This window comes from Ictidomys tridecemlineatus, chromosome 4, assembly GCF_052094955.1.
Source record: "Ictidomys tridecemlineatus isolate mIctTri1 chromosome 4, mIctTri1.hap1, whole genome shotgun sequence".
Taxonomy (NCBI): domain Eukaryota; kingdom Metazoa; phylum Chordata; class Mammalia; order Rodentia; family Sciuridae; genus Ictidomys; species Ictidomys tridecemlineatus.
Genome location: NC_135480.1, coordinates 151,249,887 through 151,274,231, shown reverse-complemented (window position 1 = coordinate 151,274,231; position 24,345 = coordinate 151,249,887). Strand labels below are relative to the sequence as shown.

At 36.2% G+C, this 24,345-nt stretch overlaps 1 protein-coding gene and 1 non-coding gene across 51 annotated transcripts in view; both read left to right on the top strand.

Annotated features, from left to right (window-relative positions):
• The window catches only part of Ptprd (protein tyrosine phosphatase receptor type D), a 2,128,582-nt gene that overhangs the window by 2,047,461 nt on the left and 56,776 nt on the right, over positions 1-24,345 (top strand). For all 50 annotated transcript variants that reach the window (XM_040285790.2, XM_040285762.2, XM_040285761.2 and 47 more), the window contains 2 exons: positions 9,106-9,229; positions 23,996-24,171. In XM_040285790.2, the coding sequence (XP_040141724.1) occupies positions 9,106-9,229; positions 23,996-24,171 (300 nt within the window). The remainder of the gene's footprint in view (positions 1-9,105; positions 9,230-23,995; positions 24,172-24,345) is intronic.
• LOC120890225 (U6 spliceosomal RNA) lies at positions 22,687-22,792 on the top strand. Its single transcript, XR_005734466.2, has one exon. It is a non-coding gene; the product is annotated as a U6 spliceosomal RNA (small nuclear RNA).

The window sequence follows — 24,345 nt, the reverse complement described above, 5'->3', positions numbered from 1 at the left end:
CTGCCCACCCTGCACCCTCCCTCCCCTATGCCCAATCAGAGTTCCTTCATTTTTTCCATGCCTCCACCCTCCCTGTCTTGGATCAGCATCCACCTTTGAAGGAGACTCTTACTTAACTAATTCTAAGGTTCCAGAAAAACAGTCATTATTGCCTTATATCCTGCCGGATTCATTCTGCAAATACATTTTAAAATGAACTATATGCTAAATGCTGGAGTATATAACATCAGAGAAATCACTCCCCTGTAGCAATATTCTCAAGTGATTCCAGCTTTTTCAAAAGGGTTGCTATGAGAAATTATCAGTGTAATTTCTAATACAATGTTTTAGCTGGAATAGTCTTTAAGAATATCACGATGTTAAAACACTGTAAGGGGCTAGGGTTGTAGCTCAGTGGTGGAGTGCTTGCCTCACATCTGTGAGGCACTGGGTTCGATCCTCAGAACCATGTAAGAAAACTAAATAAATATAAAGGTATTGTGTCTATCTACAACTAAAAATATTTTTAAAAAAATACTTTACAGGGCTGGGGTTGTGGCTCAGCAGTATAGCACTCGCCTAGCATGTGGGGTGCTCTGAGTTCGATCCTCAGCACCTCATAAAAATGTATTGTGTCCAATTACAACTAAAAAATATATACATTATATATATATATATATAAAAACACTGTACATTTTGAATAAAACAAACAAATTTTGGAAGTAATCTTTTAGTTTAGAAAGAAACTCCAAATTCTAGGTTTTGTTAGTTTGAGGATTTATAGTTTGCTTGTGTGCAAGAGGAGAATAGTCTACTGACACTTTGGATTATAAGTACTTTCTAAGATACCTAAGCACTGTGGGAATAGTAATAATGATCAGCTTGTGTGTCTTCTTTAATTAGAAGTTTATATTTAGTATGTTATATTGCTACCTTTCCTGCAAAGAATAATATCAACAGCAAGGGGGCTTCTTAGTACACATATATTGTGCCCAAAAGGCACTTGTGGGAACTCCTGTTTCAACTAGATAGTTTGTACAAAATACATTTGGGGATGAAATGAGGTAGAGAGTTTTTTAAGTGATTCTTTGGGATTTTCTATGTTCTATCACAGACTTGGAGAAGGCGCCAGTTTTTCTCATTTCATTCTGGATGTAGAATTTTTTTCTGATCCAGAAAACAAGATTAGAATGGCATGGACTGAATATTAACAAAGTTGATTCATGTTTCAGTTTTCAATTTCATCTCTCCCCCCACTCTTGCCCACATCTGAAACTAAATATGGGGGAGGGAAATATTTAAAATCAGGTTAAAACTTCCTATGTTTTATGAAAAAGAGTTAATGTTATCACTTAGGAAAACTCCATCTGACTTTTAAAAACCGAGATGATGATTTATCTTTGCTGTTTTACTTACAGTGTTGCTTTTTAAATGCTGAGGCAGTATGAGTCACAACAATTATGGAACTGAGCTATTCATTCATCAGTTGGTTTTCTTTTGAATTTACTTATGCACTGTTTTTTCCTGAATGATCAGACTTCCATTAGCAAATGAAAGGAAAATGTAAGAAGGATATGTGGCTACTTGTGCACTTGTGTTATCTCTGCCCCAAAGATGGATTAAGTTCCAAATGATGTAGATAGATTGTCATATAGTAAGTAGAAGGGAAGAAATGGATTTCTTTGTCTAAATTAATGGAGCAGTTGCCTAAGTTTTGTGCTTAAAAGTGGATATGAAGTTTTATGTCAGAGTAGATAGGATTGGCGTTAAGGAGAAAGCAGACATTGCTGGGTTGCCTAGATTGCCCTGGGCCAAGGGTGTTCTGACAGGGGGCTGTGAGTGTGTACAGGTGGGAAGATGGAGAATGTCTAGCATTCTTTTAGTGATAACTCTGCATTGGGTGCTCTACCCTTGATCCTTTTGTGTCTTCATAGATGCCAACATTAACAAAGGGTGATGAGGAGTGAATGTTTTTATCTTACTAATTTTGTGCCCAAAATGGGTGCTATTTTTCATGGGAAAGAAAGGTTGCAACTACAAATATTCAGTTTAACAGTACGCATCAATTGCATTCAATAGATCATTTCATTTGACTGTTACTTATGTACAATTGCCATATTCTCTAATGTTCCTAGAGTGCACAACCAATTTTAATTCCTAACATCAGTCCCTTGAAGATTTGTTGATCAAGTGACTTATATTTGTAAATTATTGGGATTGCTTTTTACCAATTCAGTCAACTTTATCTCTTTTTAAAATTTTTTTTATTCTAATTTGTTATATATGACAGTGGAATGCCTTACAATTCATAAATTTCTAAGAACCTTTTCCTGTCCTGGGCTGTCTGAAATTCTTTAATTCTTTTTGCTTTTTCAAATAGCATCAGAAATCGTGATGTGTGAACTCTATAAAGTGATTTTCCGCGATGCTCTGGTCCTTCTGAACATCAACTATAAACCTGTCCACCCCTTTCTTCTTATTCATTTTATTTGATGTAGATGATAAATAGATAAAAACTAAAACACTAGAATTAAAACATGTCACTGCTCTCACCGCACTAAAACATTGCCTTTGGGAACCAGGAATAACTTTTGCTTTTAGTATTTCGTAAAGTGTTGGGCATATTAAAAAGGAATGCATAATGAAAACTCTGGCATTTTCAATCTCCATATCTTAAAGGTGCATGTTTTTTCTCAAACCCTTATTTGGAAGGATCTCTCAAAAATCCTTTCCACAGTCACATAAAGTAGTAAAACAACTTATTTGGATTCCAGAGAACACATTATGTTGCCCTACTGAGTTGAGGAATAATCCCGTGTTTTTGTCTTTATGGAAGCTGTTTTTCATCATTTTGAATCCCTGGTAAATGAAGATAATTTTAATGTATGTCTAGGAGTATCCTCTTTGAAATAAACAACTTCTTCCTTAGTGCTGAGATGTGATTCAGAAGAAAATGTTTACCAAAACGTTGCCTCAAATAATTACTTTACATATTTAAATGATTCACTATGAGTGTAGTTTATCCTTTTTGCCTCCCTACATACCAATTCTGAAAAAAAATGTATAGAGAGAAATATTACTTCAAGCAACTTTCTATATTTGTTACATAATATGTTGTAGTCAGAATTTAAGATCAAACCACTGGGCAACATATAGAGTTGATGTAACTGTTGCCTGGAGATAAAATTTAATTGTACAAAATATCCGATTGGAGCACTTTCAGCTACCTTTGATAAATGTGTTACATTTATAAATCTTGTATGTCTTTCCTGCTGTTAAAGGTGAGGAACTTCAACATTCATTCATTAGTTAACCCTAGGAGCCCGGAAAATTTTTTTGGTGGAGTTCTTTACACTCTAATGGTAGCCTGGATCAAAGGTGCCCTTATAAGGAGAGACTCGGTAAGATTTGATAACTAATTGGATCAAGGGAGATAAGAGGAGGAGGACACAAACCTAACACTTGGAAGACAGTAACAGAAAAAGGAAATAGAGCAAACAGACCCAAGTTACATGACCTGACCCAATTAATCAGGTGTAAAGAGAAAGCTAACATGCTGCTCTCTAACTCTCAGACATTGCCCATCACTGGACTTTCCACTCCTTTCTCACATCCACTTTATAAAGTATTGTTGGATTCAAAGGAACTCTTGCTCTTCTTTGAAGAAAGTACTCATTATGCCAATTGCAGGACTTTGCCAACAGTGCAAAACACAGCCCTTCCCAACCATGCAAGCATGAGTCTTTTTCAGATGGATATATATTAACTTACCGTTTTCAAATAGAGAGTATGAATGAATAAGAATTTTAAAAGCCTTCATTGCAGAAACATACGGTCAATAGCGGATTGTTCTAAACCTCAGAAAGAACTTGAGAATATCTCAGCAAACCACACTGAGTAAGAGCCAAACGAGCCCACTAATGGAGAATGATGTGGAAAGATAGTATTTCTCTCAACGTTAAGGTCTTTGAAAGTTCAAATCCCTATAAAAATGATGGTCTGAACTCTGTTTGGCTAGTGAAGTAGATGGTCTATTTCTTCTGTATAATTAAATTTTTGTTAGTTGTTTTAGAAACACAGAAATAAGATGAATCTCTTCTCTCTTTTGTGGTTTCTCTTTGATGAGTTTCTAAAGGAATATTTTGAGGTTTTTTTCTTCCTGAGGTCAAGAGTGGAGTGGAACAGGGTAACTACTATTGTGTGGTGTTTTGCATATGGGAATTATATTTTTCTTCTGTGTAAGCATTGAATTCTGCAGTCTATTGAAGGACGTTGCTTTTAGATGATAAAGATCTCAGCTTTACAAAAAAATCACTTTCATATTGAGATGAAGTTTTACTCAGTGTCTGTAATCTGATGTACAGATTTATGGTCACTCTCTTGTTCTGTGTTTAGAATTACAAAAATAGATCATCAGTAGTCTACAGAGTCTATTCCCAGCCTTCTTTGTATTACATTTCAGAGAAACAACCAAAAGACAAGTGAGTGACACTCAAAAGAATTTTCTCCAGCTGAGCTACAGAGGAGCATAACATGGCCCTTTGGCCCTCAGACTTGGGGGCCAGAATGCCTAGACCCCAAACCCGGCTTCTTTACCCACCATCTGTTTGACTGTGACACTTCTGTGTACCATAGTTTTATTCAACCACAGAATTGTGCTAATAGTGGTTCTTTTCTACTTCTGGGTTCTTTGTGAAGGTAAAATAAGGTTAATATGTGAAAAGCACAAAGAAGATAAAATTTTATCTAAATGTTATTATAAATATTAGTTATAAATATCTTCTTTTTAATTCTGGCTTTTTAATCAAGATTACAGTGCAAAAATATAAACCTTTATGTTACATAGCTTATTTTTCCAATAACCTATTTTAAGACAAAGTTCTTGTTAAAGATTAGAATTCTCAGACCATCACGTTCAAGTCTAAATCAATGCTAAGTATTTGATGTTACCAAGTGTCGACTTGGACTCTCTTTCTTCTTTAAATCACTCACAAGGAAGATTTTTCTTCTATTTGGTCACGTTTTTCTCAGTGAAGCAAAGCTATTGAGTTGAAGATCTGTTAGTATTAGGGTGATTTTGTCAAAAGCTGGAGGGGCAGCCCAGCATCAATCTAGCAGACAGCAATACTTTAGTATCTGGGTAATGTTTTAGATACTATGTAGCACCCACCCAGGATCTGTCTCAGGGAACTTATTGACTGAGTGGAGATCCTTCTGGTTCATGAACTCCTTAACAATTCTACCACATACAAATGTCACATAGTTCATAAAGAGTCTACTAATCAGATTGGTTGAATAAATCTACTTTGTTTTATTTCCAGCTTGCAAAATTCTCCTCAACGGAGACTGGGAGGAAAAAAAAAAAAAAAAAAACCTAGCCAGAATTCCAGTTTCAGAAGTTAGGACTGTGGTTTGAGTGCTGGGAAGGCAAGGATGACACACAGGAAGTGTGTCTAACCACAGGATGAATAGAAAGAGTTGAGAGCGAACCTCACAAACAGATACTGATAGCAGGTCCAAAGAAAGGAATTGAGTCCCTTCGGAAAAGCGTGCTTATTCCACATTGTTTTGAATACTGTTGTGGTGACTGACCTAGGCTTACCTTGTAGTAGGAAGATGCATGGTCAGGGTAAACCAGCTAGAAATGTGAGTTCAAACTGGAAGTCAACTTCTGCATCCCTCAAGGTCTAAACTCCTCTTTCTCTGTGTAGACTGTTTCATTCATCCTTAGCAGCAAAGGAAGCCAAGGAACAAAGAGGCAAAGCAACCATGCATCCCTTGCACTAAGAAAAATCTAAAAAATGGGGTTAGAGAATTAGGGTCTTATTCATCTTTGATCTTTGATTCATTATCATGGACAATGGAAACATGATTTTTCTCAAGGATTTTTGTTTTTTCCAAAAAAAAAAAAAAATTTAAAAGTTTGGATACCTTACCTACTTTCAGTAGTTATTCTTCTTTCTGAGTTTACTGCTCTCAGCATTCTGACAAGCTCCAAAAATAATGACCTATGCTGTGTATTGTTAAACGTTCAGTCAGACAGATAGGTCCAGATGGATGAGGGCTGTGTTGCACACAGACAAGTCAGCATTATTTAATCAACGTTTGTTTGATCCGTGTAAAACAAGTATAAATGTAAGCTGCGTCCCATCTGTTTTATTATCCACGTGAAGCCAACCTCATTTTTAAAACTTGATTCCTTATGTAATTGTCCTAGAATGACACAAAATGATAAGTTGGGAAGAAATATCATTCGGAATGGCGAGGTAAAGGATAGTTTTACTTAGAAGTGCTTCATGTGTTGAGTTTCCTCGTTTTGCACTGGCATTCTGGAAGGTTAAGGAACAGAATCACCCCCTAGTAATTCTCAGCTGAGCTCTGAATCCACACAAACCTGAGTTTGAGGATAACTAGGAGTCTGTGAGTGTTGAGCCAAATTACTTAACCATCAAGTATCACAGTGCCTGTCACAGAGAAGACTCTCAGTAAGATTTATTCAACTAATCTTTCTTTGTTTCAATTTCCTTGTCTGTTAAATGGGGGAAAAATCAATAGTTACCTCATAACAATTGTAAAAATTAAATTATATTGTATCTAAAGTATAATGACTCAGCAGCCATTATTATAATCATCCTGTTACTTGTAGGTCATTTTCTCATGGACCACACTTTAAGTCGAAGCATATTAACATGTGGTACACAGCTCATTTTTCCATTTCCAATTTTTGAACTATGTAGGTATTTAATAAATCACACAGAGGTCTAAGGATATGTGGCAAGAGTAGAAATGAACAGGAATTAACCGTGTGTTTGAGTTGATAGATGCAATTTAATTATTATAATGAAATGTATGCCATTTTATACATATGTGGGAAATCTTTGTCAGAATAAAACAAGGTCATCAGAGAGTAATAGAGTAATACCTTTTACCAAAAGCCACTAGATATCAGTGACCTTAGCATCTTGTTGGGATATCTGAGGGGATGATGTGACTGTGTCTTTACCCAGTAATATTTACTAGTATAAAGTGGAATATTAGTGGTAGTTTTAATTTCAGGATCACGTACTTAATTTCTAAGCCATATAATAAAGGTTATTAAGTATTAAAAATTTTGGTACATGGTACATTGAAGATCTCATACTGTGTTCTTTAACTTCCATGTTATATAGAGAAACTACTCTATGATTTCTCTTTAAGAACTTTTCTCAAAAACATGTGTTCATTAATTCTATTCATTTATTTTTTTAAAAAATTCATCAAACTATTTACTAAGCCAGATACAAAGATCACTAAAGCTATACATGTAAGACTATGACAAGGAATTTAGAGTTTAAGCTATAAACTCACCAGAGCCAGTAGAAGTTCTTAGACGGGGCCTGACTCATCTCTGCACTTTACAAAGCATCTTTGACCACAGTGTGAAGAATGGAATGGAATAAGAGATTAGAGAAGGGATTTCAATGAGATAACACATGCTGAAGTTCTGGATGTAAGGAATGACATTGGGATTGTGGATTTAGGACCAACCTGAGATAGTTTAAGGCAAGTCTTAGTCATTGAATTGAGCTATTTTGTGTAGAGCAGATTCAGAACATGTGAAAACTACTTCCAGGACATGTGAAAACTTCAGCTTCTTTAGCTCACGGATTACTTGGAGAAAATTGTGTTCTGCGGGGGATGGCATACATTCCCCGGAAGAACAAATTAGAAAGTCCCTTGATAACATTATTCTTTAGACCCCAAAGTCATGGATAATTATTTCACTGAATACTGTTCAATGATTGCCTCTTTAGATTAGCACAGGCTAAGAATTTAAAAAAAAAAAAGGTTTTATATTCCTTAGTTAATTTGAGACTGCATAGTTATACTGCTCATTTTTTTTTAACTATTTGGAAGCTATTTAAGAGTTGACAGGCTTATGTGCTTTACTGTCATGCTATCCATAAAAACTATTCATCTTTAATATGATAGCAATTGTGCATGTTTTACTTTCAACTTCTGCAAATACATGTAAAGGCATAGAAAATATCTAGCATTGAAAATAACTGCTAAAAATTCTATTATCTTTTAAAAAATACTTCATCTGGATAAAAACCTATATTACTATTATTATTGAAACCTTGATTTTGATCACTTAAAATCATGTTTGTTAGTATTCAACTCATATTTCCATATAGCATGAAATTAGAAATCTTAAAAAAGGTGTCAGCATCCTGTGATGAAAGAAAAGATGTTTTGATTTCTTAGCACAGCTGGAAATTAACAAGTCCCCTAGAGTCTTATTTGCTCTTGAAATAATAGTTCTACCTATAACATGTGTGTGTATGTATATATGTGTGTATATATAATATTTGTACAATGTTTATGTTAGATTTTTCAGTAATTTTGTTTAAATATTTTGGTTGAATAATTTCTTGGAACATCAAAGAAGTTAAAGCTAAAATAAGAAAAGGACTAAACTTGATGAACAATGATAACACAATAGTAAAAGGAAAAAGGATAAATAGAAAAAAATACTCTATCTGCATTGGGTTATAAATTTATTTTCTGACTATGATTAATTTGACCTCCCTTTGTTTCTGTTATTGTTAGCAGTTTGAGTTGTACAAATTGCCCAGTGATAATTGCCCATAGTGTGTTACAAAGAAACAGACAAAACCCTAAGTTGCCATTAAGACGTGAGCATGTGGGAGAAGAACAGGCAGCATAGCCGGTGAAAGACTGTTCGAGTTAAAGACTGGGTTTAGGTGCACACAGGAAAGTGTAATCAAGATTAAATAATGTTCACAGAACTAGAAGGAATATCGAACCAAGATAACTTGTAACTACAGCAGCAGAGAGGAAAATGGAGAAGTAAAACTAAAAACCTGCCTTTCCAATATTAACAGGACATCCATATTGATTTTTTTTCTTTTGAATCAATGTTGGTGACTATCACTGTTTCTTACTATGATTAATCATTTTGTGTTATGCTGTTTGCATTAGTGTTCAGCTTCAGAGCTAGAGTGGTCTTGATGGAGTGTGACTTCAGAATTTTCTTTTTAAATCATGTTTGTTACTGTGATAAATGCCTATAATTCTGTGTTATTCACTATTGATTTTGTATGTGCTGTTTTTCTTTTAAAGTCAATTGATCCTGGCCAGCAGTTCACATGGGAACATTCAAACTTGGAAGTAAACAAACCAAAGAATAGATATGCAAATGTAATTGCATATGATCATTCCCGTGTTCTCCTATCAGCAATAGAAGGTAAGGAAATGCAGATATTATTAATACTGTTATTTTGGGGGACTTAAGTACATACATGAGAATTTAGGTTTAGCTAAGTTATTAGCCATGTAGAAAATTACTTACCTAAGATTCATATACAGTTTGTTCTCACTCTTTCCTACACAGATACATCTCCTACAGATGCACAGTCTCACTGGTACCATGACACAAGAGCACCATCCCTCATTACCTTATTACTTCCACCCCAGACTTGATACTGTAATTGATGTTTTTATAGAAGAAACAAATTGGGCTTGGCTTGTTTACTGATGGCTGTTGAAGAGTATGAATGAATAGATGATTGTCAGAAGGGGCCCATAAATGAACTGGCTACTTAAAGAGGGAGAGAGGACTGATTGTTTTTAAATAAATTTGGATATCCACTGGGGAAAGTTTAAAGTTTAGGAGTTGGTGATGTAATTAATATAAATTAAGTACATTGGAAATGTTTGGTGTGTCTAATTTTGGACTGCTTGGTAATCTCTCTCTCAAAGCTACAGTGGGAGTATATTCTAGAGGGAATGATTAGTTGAGGATTACTCCTGAAACATACCTAGCTCTCCTTCAGAATGCATGGAGAGAGTAGTTTACAGTCACCTTTTTCTAGTAGTAAACCCCTTTCCCATGCCATAGTCGAACATTTTAGAGGAGTCCTTGCTTAATATTCAGCATTTTCTTAGTCTTTGGGGTTATAGTAGCACATTGGATTGAAAAGTCCTTAGAAGAACACTTTATCATGCCAATCAAACCCTTCTGTGTATCACGTAGCCAGCCAGGGGTACCACCTATCTCATAACCATGCTCATCCCCACTGGTTCCTCAAGGGCTTTGTGTCCTCTTCAACCGGTAGGCTCACTGCTTACTTGCTGATGTCTTATAAAACAGGGAATAATACTAGCTTCAGACCCAGCTCTTCTCAGGACTTCACAGTTTGGACATTTTCACCTATCTTTGTTCCTATATCTTTCCCTTTTTGTTTTTTGCTTCCAAAAACTATGTTGACTTCCACCTTATCTCATACCTCTGACCAAGTCCTGCCTGCCTCCATAGTGTCCAAGATTAATTTGAAAGTGGGACTCTGCTTCAAAGCTCTCCTAATAAGCACCAAGGCAATGATACATTTATTTTCAGATTTGGGAGAGCAAGAAATAATCTTTCAGCATTTGAGCAGGTTTATACCTGCTGTCTCCTATCCTCAAAAGGGTGTTGTATGGTATAAATAGGCTTTTAAAATTCCCACAATTTACTTTTAATGGCAGAAAATGTTATAGGCCCTTTTTTAGTTGTTCAAATATACTAGGTGTTCAAGAGTTAAAATCTCTCATCCTGGATTAAGTTCATCAAGTTTCACCAATGCTAGTTTAGGCAGGATAGTGTCAAATAGGTAATTTCTTATTTTCAGGTTGTTTAGAAACTATAATTAGTAAATGTAAATGGTTAGAATAGAGGGTTTACATTTTATATGCATATTTCTCATTTTAAAATATAAAAACTAATAACAATTTATCATCTCAGGTCTCTTCAGTTATTTCCATAGTAAATGGAAAGCAAAACCAAGTCACAGAGAAATCATTTTTTTCATTAGCAAAGTAAGGAAAATTATAGAAATAAAATAGATGAATGTAAGATGAGAATGAATTTGGCATGGAGAGAACTTGTCACTCAGCCTTTGCTGTATTATAATGTTATTTTCACTCAGAATTAGGTCACTCAGTACTACTAGCTCCCTATATTTTTGGCACTTTGTCATTATTTTTCTTAACCTGTTATTTTCCACATCTGAACCACGAAGTGTATTGAATGATAATAATAAAAAAGAACCTCCTTGAACCTTTATTATGATAGTTGGAAACGTATGCTCATTTGATTCATATGCTATTTTTACAATATAGAAGCAAAAGCACTTGAATCAGACTAGAACCCGCCTTTTTATAGCTCTATACCCACAAATATACCCAAAATCTAGAGCTGACCTAGAAACCAAAAGTCTTTCAATTTGAAGTGTTGCACAAAAGGTTAGAGCATTTAATTGAAGTTTATGGGCTGCAAAGAAAGCTTTAATCTAGATTACAACCATGAACAACACTTTGTCTTCAACTAAGCCCTAACCAGCAGGTATTTAAGTGCACAGTCAATCATTCTATATCCCAGACCCCAAAGACAGAATGCTGGCAACTGGAACCACATGACCACTACCTGAACCCTCTCCTAGATGGACAGGTTTGCTAGCACAGGACCAGATTTTTTGAGTGTATTAAAATGTTAAGTGACTTCATGCACAATTTGTAACATGTAATGGGTTCCACCTGTGTCACTGACTGAAATGACTTTGGTTGAGGGCCTTAATTTGGGCATTTTAGTAATTCTTCCAATAGAGCTAGCCTCTCTCTCCTTATTATACTGCAGAGTGATCTGACAGATACTAGAGAAAACACTAGAATTGGCTACGGCGATTCATGTTGTCTTTGTCTTTGCTTAATAGAGCAAACTTTTACTTTACTTCCATTGAGAAGATGACAGGGGGAAAAATATACAGAATTGGGAATTGTGTGTGGGCACCAACGTACTCATTGAACTTCTTGAAAGCAGTGACATTTCATGACATGTTTCCAAATCACACTCATTTTATTTATGCTGAGAAAAATGCGGAATGAATTCAAGAGAGCTCTAAATACAAAAGCCTTTCAATTGTTGAATTATAATCACTGTAGAAACTCAATTGCATTTTTGACAAATCCAATTACCACAGGGATACCCTCCATGTTTAAGCAGTTCTTAAGATAAAATAGTAATTCTTAAATAAGAGAGGTAATAAGAGTTATTTTAATGGTTTAAGAATAAATATTTTCAAATAAAGATCAAAGGGAAGCTAATACTGATATATGCACAGTCACAAAATACAATATGCTAATCTCATAATCCAAAATTGTTCATAAAGTATACTTTTATTAAAGCAGGAAAAGAGACAAATGAAAAGATGAAGAACAAGGAAATCTGAGTTTGGGGCATACCTCTGTCACTAACTAGCTAGGTAATCTTGACTTTATGATTATCACTAATCTCTTTATTCCTGAATTCTAAGTGTTTGTCTTATATAGTTTTTGTATCAGTTATTTATTTATAGAATACAGCAACCTAATGAGGTAGTGGCATAAATATATTACTTGATAAAAAAGTACCCATTAGAGACGAGAAAACTGAAGTTCAGAGAATGAGCCCAGAGTTGTTCCACAAAAAAAAGAATGTAGCTCACATTAGAATCCAGATCTTCTGGTTCCTCCACTGACCCACACCAAAAAGGAAGCTTTCCCACTGATAGAGGATGCCTGTCCTCTATCCACTGACAGAGGGTAGACTATGCCTAAGCCAGTTAGTATGGATCTAAAAGCCTAGCCTTATCATTTGACATTAGCCTCCTATGGATAATGCGGGCATTACGTTTTGTAATTTCACTTTGTTTTATCATATGAGTAATCTGATATACTGACACAATATGGGAACATCAGTGATCCAAATGCATCAGAGTCACAGCACTGCAAATAAGTGCAAGTGCATCTCTACCTGACTCTAGGTGATCTGCTCACCTCAACTGCCTTCATATACTTCTCTAATTTCTCATAAACCCAGGAATATCAATCAGTGGCAGATTATTTATTGTAATGCCTTATAACTAGCAAAAATTAATTATTGCAGTTCTAGATTTTTTTTAAAAAGAGGTTTTTGTTCTAAAATATAATTAATTTTCATGGCTGCCAGTGCCTTATTTTCCTTAGTAGGATTATAATTAACATTTCACTTGAAAAGCCACATTGGCATGATTTTTTTAAGTTGTTGGCCAAGTCTAAATATAAAGCAAAATTAAAGTGCTACTTTTCAGTTCGGCAGCAAAGATAAATTTGTAACAGTCATGGTGATCTGGGTAGCTGTTGTATGGTGGATACCTGTCATGTATTTTATATGCATTACCTACCCTGTTCAAAACAACATTAAGTCTAATTATTACTATCAGAATTTACAGATGAGGAAACTGGAACATAAAACAAAGTTAAAGAACTTTTAAGATTAATAGCTAGACAGTGGCAGAGCCAAAATGCTAGTTGGTTAGATTCAAGGCTGCTGTTCTCCCCAGTACAAGATTTAGGCCAACAGTCCCTTTCTCAGCTTTGATGGCTGTGCCTGTATGTCATATCTAACTCAATTTAAGGTATATTGGGAAGAATGCTGGATAAGAAGATGGCAGATTGGAAACTAAATCCTAATTTAAGCAGCTGTATGACTTTGGCATGTCACTTAATGCAATTGACAATAACTCTTTGGAAGAGTTGGATCCATTATGAATTTGACAAACATTTTAAATCCCTCTTGAAAACAAAGGGTACTCACACACTATATTTGCACACTCATTTCAGGGAGTTTGTGGACACTCAAGTCTCTGCAAGCCCATTCTCCAGTTTAGAAACTCCTGACTTCTTTTATTCTATTTCCTCAGAAATCTAGGTTGCATATCACCCTTCCAGCTATCTCTGAAATTTTGAATGTTTATTCTAAATCCTCAGCTCAAAAGACAAATAGTAAATCATAGACATCAAGGAATTGGCTCCTTCTACAAACACCCCTCCCACACACACATACACACTTAAACTAGTGGGTTTATTCTAAACAGGTTTATTGGCTGGTGTGTGACTCTCACCAAAACAGGTATAAATAGTTGGATCTATGAGAGATTCAGAAATGATAAATAATAAGCTCCAGAATGATATATGTGTTTTTCTTAGCATTGCTTATTTATTTGATTTTTTTTAAACAAATGCTTGATAATATATGGGGTTGAGTCTATACCTGTTTGTACTGTTATAAAAAGCTGCCACAAATTGGATAATACAGAAACAAGGAATTTCTCATATTTCTGGAGCCTGTCACATCCACAACCAAAGTGCTAGTAGGTTTTAGGTCTGTTGAGGGCCTGGCCTCTCTATTTTAAAATGGTACCTTGCTATCACATCCTCCAGAGTAGGGGACACTGTGCCCTTGGGTGGCAGGAGGGTTGGAAACCCAATCCTTCCAGCTTTTTCTAAGGACCCTAATCCTATCCCTGAGGGCTCTGCCATCATGATTTAATCGCTTCCTAATGTTTCCACCTCTCAACATTATCACATTAGCAATTATGTTTCAGTATGTAAATTTTGTGAGATACATGCAGACCATAGCAGTCTGTTTTAATTTTTCTCTTGGGTGGGTGCATATATTTAAAACTTCAAAATATAAACATATTCACTTCATCTCTTTGATGGGTGCCTTCTGAAGAGGGCGTGTCTCCTCCTCAAGAACTTCTTTCCTATTAAAGCTTCCTAGGCTGCTCTTGCTTCTGAAGAGCTTGCTTGCATGGGTTATTGCGTCTTAGTTTCCTAATCTGTGTAATGGGATCCCTAACAATATCTATCTTCTAGAGTTACTAGAAGGAATAAATGTATATAAAACCCCTCACAAGAGTGTCTGGCACCAAGGAAATGCCTGATACATATTGGTAACTATTAAACTCATCATTAGTGCTATGAATTTTATTACTACTATATAGATGGGTCCTTTTATCCTCAGATGGGATTTCTTTTCCATATGATCTATGGAAAAACTAACAATACCCAAATGAGAAAACTGCATATATTTGGAGTACTCCACGAAGCAAAAGAAAATATTAGTGCTTGATAAATGGAAACCAGACCCATAATAGCATTACAAATTTCAACAGGGGGAAGAATGTGTTATTTTAAATGGAAATTCAGAATAGATCATCTGCTGTTGGATTTGCATAATAGCAATTCAAAAAAAAAATCCAAGTGTAAATAACATAGATGATGTTGCAGCAACTTGATTATTTGTGAGATGGGCAATTTAGCACCTTTAAAATGAGAAAACATCTCACAGGAAATCACTACCCCTAAGATAAATCTAATTAAAGAAGTCAGGACTAGAAACTACTGATGTTCCACTGTTGTGTGGATTCACCATTTGTCACTGTGCTGGAGCCTGCGTTTCAGCTGTGTTGTATCCACTCTTCCACGGGGCCCAGAAAGTCTATGCCGATTCATTTAAAACAGCTGTCAGCACATGTTAACATATTCTGCAATTGCATCTCATATCCATGATTGTGAAATAGCTTCACTTCCCCACCCCCAGACCATATCTAGTGATCTGATGTGTTTTTCCAAAACAAAAATACCCCAGGAAAATAAGTAAATAACAATCTACCCGACATTTTCTAATAGAATGTTAATTATAGTGAATATAAACGTTCTACATGAAGCCCTGCCATCAAAGAATTAAAAATATTTGCCTGAGTGTAGAATTCCTTTGATAGTTGCTTGGTGTCCTTTCCCACATCACCTCAGTAAATAATGACCCCTTTTTCCTCCTCCTGGCTTCTTTCCTCTCTTCCTCCCTCCTAATCACTTGTGAATAGTTTGTGGGGTGTGTGGTGTTTGTTTTATTCTGCTCCTGAAATTCTATTTAAAGTACTGAGGGAAGTGTGTTAAAATATATACCCCATTTTTTTAAAAAATCCTTATTTTTATAAATCTCATCTGGTTATTGACAGAATTCATTTTTCTCACATTGCTCAGAACCTCAGTCATTGATCTAGGAGGAATTCACAATTTCGGTCTTTCACTTTTCAAGTTAATTGTTTACAAGTGTGACACAGCTTAATCCTTTCATTTCAGTTTTTTTTTTAATACATAAAAGTAACTCTCTTCTTCAGGGGAAGTGAATGGACATATTTTTATAGCTTAATTTGTCTTAAGTAGCAAGCAAGATGGGAATTAGCCTTGGAAATTTAGAACAATTTCACAGGGTGCTTGCAGTCTTTGTAAAAACAATCTAATTAGAGCTGTTTGAGTGGCATCTTTCTCCTTCATGTTGTCGAACAAGTGTGTGGAGATGTTATTCCTCATCTCTTCCCGTACCATAGGATCCAGAAAGAGGAGAATAATTTAAAGAGATGGCTAGTTATATTATTTTGTTGTTGTTATTGTTTTGATTTTTTTATTCTTTTTCTAAGGAGCTCATTGAAGACTAAATCAGAAAGCTCTGGAAATGAGTTTATTTTCATCTCTGTTGCCTTCAGTTGAGTGGAATCTTTTTCATTTTTATTATCCACCTATGCAGATTACTATAATGCATATACACTTCTCTGAGGCTGTAGAAAAGCCTACATCATCTGTGGTATGGCTCTATTTGAACACATGCACAGCTTGTAGATTGCTGGAAAGCTGTAAAATAATTAATTTTATCTGCTCTGCTAATTTTTTTTTCTTTTTTAAATATAGAAGCTGGAAAGGAGCCTTCCAGAATTAGAATTACTTTTCATCAATGGAGTATTTAGGAATGTGTGGGTTTATTTCATCTCTGCTTATTACATCACTCATAATATCCAGAAATTTCAAGTGCATTGACTCTTGATCCTCATGATGATTGTTGATTTAAGGATGTTATGATGATGATGATGTTTTATATATTAGTGATGAAACAATTTCGGATCTGAATGTTTCCCATAGGCACAGCTCCAAGAAGCATATCCCATGTTTGTTTCTATCTTATTGCTAGATGGAACCCTATAACAACAGCACCCTTATTAATATAAGCTTATTGGGCCACAACTTTGATTTGGCTGGAAGGTATACTGCAATGGCTCAGAGTCTTGGGTTTTGTTTTTTTGTTTGGTTGGTTTTGGATTTTTTTTTTTTTTAAGGAAAATGTAAGTCTTAATAAGAAATGAGTTCTTTCTATCACAAGTGCTCATAATCCTCCAATCTGTATAGCTAATCTTGCTGGGTATTCAAAGACAATTCGTTTACCCACCTCCTTTCCTTTGCCCATCCTCAAAGCCCAGCCACCTCAGCAGTGTAAAGGTATAGAAAGTCAAACAGAGAAGGACACAGAACAGTGAGAAAGTGCACGTTGGGTTCACCTGTGCTTTGAATGTGATCCAGTCCCCCATGAGCTCACTGTAATGAGCTACATGCCCACAGAGCAAGGCATGCTTTTGTAAAAATTGCTGTGCATTCTGTAGAAACAGGGAGGCTAATTCGCCAAATTGAAGTTACATCAGGGGATACTGCAGCACCATGTCTTTGTAAGAAAGGTTCGTTTTCTCTGATGTGTTGCAAAGAAAATCTTTCATTTTGCCAATTCTGATGCAGCCATGGGTGACTGCCATGGTGCAAGGGAAAGAAGGCCTGAGTCTTTTGAAATTAAATTAATTTACTCTTAAATTATTATTGAATTTTGTCTTTCTATTTTCTGTTTCTTGAGTTAGCTGTTATCAGCAAAGTAAATTTCTTCTGCATTATGGGTTGTAAAAATTGCAGTCTGGGTTTTTAACCAGCTATTCATTATTGGTAGGGTTTTTTTGTTTGTTTGTTTGTTTGTTTGTTTGTTGGGAAGGAGGAGGAGATGTGAGTTACCAAATAAAAGGTGGCTTTTGTGTTGATTTGGGTCACAAGTCCTTCTGTCTTACAACAGGGAAAAAAACTGGTTTACCAAAGAACAGTTTCTTTTTGACACAAACTTCACCTCATTAAGGATTTGTAGAACTTAAAGGAAATAAATATACTTAGGTTTATCAGCCACAGTGTAAGGTGGACCCCAGTAAGGCATTCAGCAGAGCGCCCCTCTCCATCTCTCCCATGCAGTCAGTTCATCACTGTAGCCACGATGGAGTCCACCTTCCTTCCAAGGCTGCCTTGGACTCATTCTCACCTCCTGAACGCCAAGAGGGCTTCTTTCCACAAAGAGACCACCTGCCAGCCTTGTACCACCATTTCCTCTTGTTTTCTAAATTGTTGAGTTTTTACCCCACCAGGTTCCAATCAAGATTTTGAAGGATCAATCTCACTGAAAACTCTCATCTCAGCACATCAGAGGTAGAAGCGATAGGAATCAGCTTGAAAGAGCATCAGAGTGTGTTCCTACCTAATCTGAGAGATACAAAAACTCTATTTATCTTAAAATAACTTCATAGAAATTTCCAAATCCACACAGGTTAAGAATACCATGGAGAGGCATCTTATTTTAGAACTCAAAAGGACTTGAGTCCATTTGTCCAACATTCCTTTCTTAGCAGATAAGCAATCACTGATCTGGACCAGTTGAGTGGTTAAATGTCAAAGAACAAACACCCAGCAGCCCTGGACATGGGTCCCAGTTTCTTGATCAACTTCTAAATCCTTAGCAAGAGCTTAGGATTGTTCCAGGACTCTCTAAAAGGCACACAGGATTTCCTCTACATCGTGCAATTTGAAAGTGTGAACATTCTTCTTATGATTACTTAATTTCACATTAACAAAATAATTTATGTACTACTTGGGGAATGCTTTTTTACCTAACATCAAGACATAAGGATTTATTATAAACCTTTTATAATAGCAAACACTCTTTTAACCAATCTTTTCAAGCCAAATTCTGTCCAGAAAATTTAATTCATAACAACTTGAATAGCAATTAATCCTTCTCAGATTAGTAGGAAAAAGTGCTCTTTTTTTACCCTAACCTGACAAAACAACTCAGATGGCATATCCTTTGACATTGTTACTTGGTTTCAAGATTTTAAAGCATTCTTCAATACCAAATTATTCATCACAAATACTCTTTCAAACAGAGTATCTTTATATTTCCGAGTAGTCCCTTTCCTGGTAATATTCAAACACATGCAGAAACAATGTCAGGGCCCTGACCAGTTAAGCTTATGTTTGGATGAAGAAAAAGGGTATTGTCCTTGGACTTGGGACTCACGGTAAAGTTGCCAAAGTTTGGCAGACCACTGAGAATATGGTTAAGTCACAAGTCCATGACAAAGCTTTTATCCCTGAAAACTTTAACTAGCAATTGCCAACAAATAGAAGGAGAGCCTACAACTTGCCTAATTCTTCTTGAATAGGTGTTTGCTATGCATGAATAACACCAGAGCATAGCTCTACCCAGCCATCACCTCATCACTGGCTCTGTTAGTTTTAAAAGCTCAAGTTTACAGTTCCAAGTTTACTCACCCCAACATACCAACTCAGGGTCAGTAATAGTTTAAAGTGCCCCAATAAAGAACAGTCTATTAACTGATAAAATATAACACAGGAATGGGTCATATTGATATAATATGCCATTACTCCAGCCTCAGGTAGACTAGAATGATAAACATGTATGGTGTTGGAAAAGCTACTTGATTGTTATTAGAGAATGTATTTGAAACTAAACATATGAAAACCTACTTATAAATGTAGTCAAGCCATAGAAATGGACAGGTTTTGGATCTGAGCTGTTCTTTTTGAACATGATGCTAAGACCAAGAGACTGCAGGAGTCAGATCCTACAGTGGAGCCAGTCTGCCCTAAGATTATGAATGTGACTAGCAGAAGGTGAACATCTTTGTCATATCCCTGTTGTTTTTATAACTACTCCCCCACTGAAAACTGAAAGGAAAAAAAAAATTCCCAAGCCAAACACTGTTAGTAGAATTAGAAGAAGGTCTCCTTGACTCCAAGAGAGAAAGGCAGTCAGCTAAATTATCGTAATTCTATATTCTTTCAGCACTGTATTTCAAGTTAGGCTCCATCTATCAGAGCCCCGAAGCAGTTCAATTAATTCTCACACACTTGTATTAGGAGTACACTCTGATTAGTGTTGTATTAGCAGATGCAAATCATTTTTCCGGAGAAAGCAGGGAATTGAAAATTAAATAAACAAATATGCATTGCTTGGAGAAGGTCACCCCCTAAAACGGGAAAAAAAAATTGTGTTGATCAAGCCTACCAGCAAAAAGCATCCTCATCAAGAGTCTGAAGCAGCATTTCATGGCACCAAAACATTCAGAAAGCCAGCATATTGTGTACTTTCACAAGCTTTGTTGAAAAACCTTTCGAAATATGTCACATTGAAAACCGGGGTCTCGTCTACTTGAAACAGACTGCTGTTTAACTTTAGCTTCCAATCTGGGGTTAATATTTTTAGAAGGACAAGCCACCACCCTTCCCAAAATATTTTCTCATTCATCTCTCTGCACAGCTTGTTATGTTGGGTTGTATGGATACAGGAGTCAGTAGATCTTAGAGCCATATCTCATCTCCACCTTGCAAAAGACTGTGGGAGCAAATTTGCGTGAATTGTCTTTCTGCCAGAGTGGATAAAAGAATTTGCCAGAAGAAGGCTTTCATGATAGGTATTACCTCCTTATAGACAAGTGCCAAAATTAAATGGAGCTTCAGCATTATTGTCAAGATGTCAACATTAGCCTAATAATTAGCTCCCTTGGGTATTGAATTTTTTTATTTCAAATTTTCTTCCTTTCAAAGTATCAAGTCCTAAATCCTTAAAGCATTTGGGGGTACATTAGTGATCCCAGGTGCTTAATCATTTGGGGATTGAACTTTTAAATTCTTAACCCTAGCAAGTATGGCCATTATTCAGTATCAACCTATCCCCCCTCAAAAAATTGTATTATTCAAACTTGAGCAGCACATCAAAACAAAATTCATTACATAATAACTGATAAAAATGTATGCAAAGAGGATTGGGTGTGTTTGATTTCCTTCCTTTAGAGAGGAGTCTCTCTTTGTACCTCCTCCTTGGCCCCAGATGCGTTTTTCAGAGACATTTGTTAACATTGATAAGGGGAAAATGGCCTTGTGCCCAGTTGATACTTTTTTGAGTCATTTAACCCATATTTCTTTATTCTGAATTTTCTTGGAAGAAAAGTTTTTTGTATGTTGACAACTGAGACATGCCCTTAGACAGCATCCTTTTTTTCCCCAGTCAATTCTTTAGTGTTATTAACTACAAAATTAAAATATTGAAAGTAGACTTTCCCTGTTTTATAAAGTGGATTCATTCTTGGCTCAGAATCAAATCCTGTGGACATGTGAGATTCGTGCACTTCCCAGTGGCTGTAATCTGAGGATTTTATTTAAACTGTCCTTTGAATCTACAGTAATTTGGTGTTGGGGAGGAATAGGATCTTTATCAACAAAGGGCTGCCAGAACCCCAACTGCTTCTTGAGTAGCTATAATAGATGAATAATGTTACAACCAACCGTGCGTTTCAGTTTTTGCTCAAAAGGCTTTTCAGCTAATGCTGGTGGTATTCCATATCCATGTGTTCATCTCAGAGTGCAGTAGTTTCCATCTGATTTTCATTACTTTTCTTGAGAGGATCAGTTTTACAAGTGGAATCAGGAAAGCAGTCAAAGTAATTGCAAGTGGCAATCAGTGAAATATAACAATTTTTAGCTTGGGAACACATGTTCTATTATAAAGAAAAAAATATTTTCCCATAATTCCAAGACTTGTATTTTCCCAGGGCTAAAAGGAACAAAGTGTGTGGGTTCTAGGCTTCCTTTCATCACATGCTGATTCCCTGAGAAGTGCTTTTTCCTCTCCAGGGATAGAAAAGGCATTACCTCCCAAGGAAACCCAGCCCCTTTTTTTAAATTCCGATTATTTGAAAATGCTTTGTTGGAGTTGAAATTCCTTCCTCTATTGTTATTTCCTCTGTAATTGAAAAGTTGAGTCTCCACAGAGTACATCTGAACTTATCTTTTGATGTCTCTGGCTGTTCTCATCCCCAACTCCTAACTTTTCCTATGCTGTTTTCATGCCCATTCCTTTCTCTCATCGAACGGTTTTGATTTCCTCAGTAACTCTGGTCATTCTCTATAGAAGCATCCCAATTTTGTCCATATCCTGTTAAAGGTATTATGCTAAAGAAAAATTTGACTTCAAACCAGAATACATGCATTAAAGTACAGCTCTCTATTTGCTAAATGTTGGACCTGTGCAAGTTATTCTTTTCTTGTCATGAGAGGTAGAAAGGATGAATAAAAGAGATGGTATAGTGATCAAAACAGGTGGTAAGCTAGTTAATTGACAGTTAAGGATTTATTACCTGGAATAGGGGCATGAAGAGTTGTTATGGGAGTTCTGAGGTCTTGGGGGCTCAGGGCAGGTCTGGATGGAGGCTGCTTGAAGAAGGGAAGGAGACAGCTTGTTGTAGGGAATAGATGGCGAGAAGGTGGGAGAGTGATGTTTTCTGACAACTGAAGCAGGTCAGGGCCTAGAATATAGAAGCGGAGTGAAATTAGATGCATCTGGAGAAGCCCAGGGCATTGTAGGCAGGGTTGAAAGTTTGGATTTTATTTGGGTTATAAGGGAAAGCCATTGTTGGGGTTGAGGAAGAGAAGTTACAATATCTCAAGTATGTTTTTAGAAATTGTTCTCATGTTAGATGGAGAAAGACAAAAGTCAAAGTGAGTCAGTTAGGAGGCAATTGTCCTAACCCAAAGACAGGTTCATGTGCTACTTCCTAACAACCGCAGGAGAGTTGAATGAGAAGCAATGCTCACTAGAGGTTTGAGGCAGACAAGCCCATGGACTGCCTGTGATTAAACTCGACTTCAGTGCTCGATTCAGCAGCACATATACTAAAATTGGAACGATACAGAGAAGATTAGCATGGCCCCTGGCAAGGATGACATGCAAATTCGTGAAGCGTTCCATATTTTTAAAGAGAGAGAGAAGGGAAATTGCATGGTAAAGGAAGGAGACCTTCATTGTTATACAAAATTACATATAAGAGGAAGTGAGGGGAAAGGGTAAAAAAAAACAAGAGAGAAATGAATTACAGTAGATGGGGTAGAGAGATAAGATAGGAGGGGAGGGGAGGGGGGATAGTAGAGGATAGGAAGGACAGCAGAATACAACAGACACTAGTATGGCAGTATGTAAAAAAGTGGATGTGGAACCCATGTGAATCTGCAATATGTATACAGGGTAAAAATGGGAGTTCATAATCTACTTGAATCAAATGTATGAAATATGATATGACAAGAGCTTTGTAATGTTTTGAACAACTAATAATAAAAAAGAATTTGTATTTTAACAAATAAATAAATAAATAAATAAACTCGACTTCACCAATGTAGGCAACTTGGCCAAGTTTTTTTTTTTTTCTCTTATGTATACCTGTTTCCTCCTTTATGAAAGGATAATCATGTCAGAACTTTGTGCATATTGCTGTGAGGACTAGAAGAGTTTACATATGAGTTACCTCTTAGCTGAATCTTCAGCAAATGTTTTGTTATTGTGACATGTGCCCCACCCTATTTTTGCTTTCTCCAATTCAGACATTCCATTATTTAATTATTGTGTGGAAATGGGAAAGAACATGAGTAAGAAATGTGACCAGATTGTTTATTGTCCTTTGTGAACTTTTTTTTTTCATTGTACTGAAGACTGGACCTAGTGCTTACAATCTACCACTGAACTATATCTCCAGATTCTCTTTATTTTTTGAGACAAGGTCTCGCTGAGTTGCTGAGGATGTCCTTAAACTTTCAGTTCTGTCTCAGCCTCACAGTAGCTGTGATTATAGGCATGAGCCACCTTACCTGGCTGCCAACTACTTTTTGCTTGGAAAAAAAAGGAAAAACAGAGAGCCTTGGAGAGAAAACGCATCCTGTGGGCCATCTATTGTATTTTTCTTTCTTTGGTAATGTACCTTGCCATATTATAAATACCTTGAACATTTTTTAACATGATGGCCTTGATAAGACCTATTTTTAATCTTGCTTAAAACCCAAAGTTCAATATATTGTGACTCCTCTAGAATAATATGGAGCGCTAATATAGCATTGCCATTAGGTGATACCCAGGTCATTCCCTCTGGCAATATGTTCACCTAGTTGAATGACATTCCTTGTTTTACAGGCATCCCAGGAAGTGACTATGTGAATGCCAACTACATAGATGGCTATAGGAAGCAAAACGCCTACATCGCCACACAGGGATCCCTTCCTGAAACATTTGGGGACTTTTGGCGAATGATATGGGAGCAGCGGAGTGCCACCGTTGTCATGATGACAAAGCTAGAAGAAAGATCCAGGGTAAGAACAAATTGTGCACCTCCTCAGGGTCTTCCCTCTGAGAGCTTCTGTGTTGCCTATTTTATTCTGTTCAGAATCCAACCTAAGGCTGAACATTTTCTGACAGATACTAATTGTGAATGAGTATCAATAACTCTGATTAAGCTCTTCTTTAAAACTCATAGAATTTCAAAA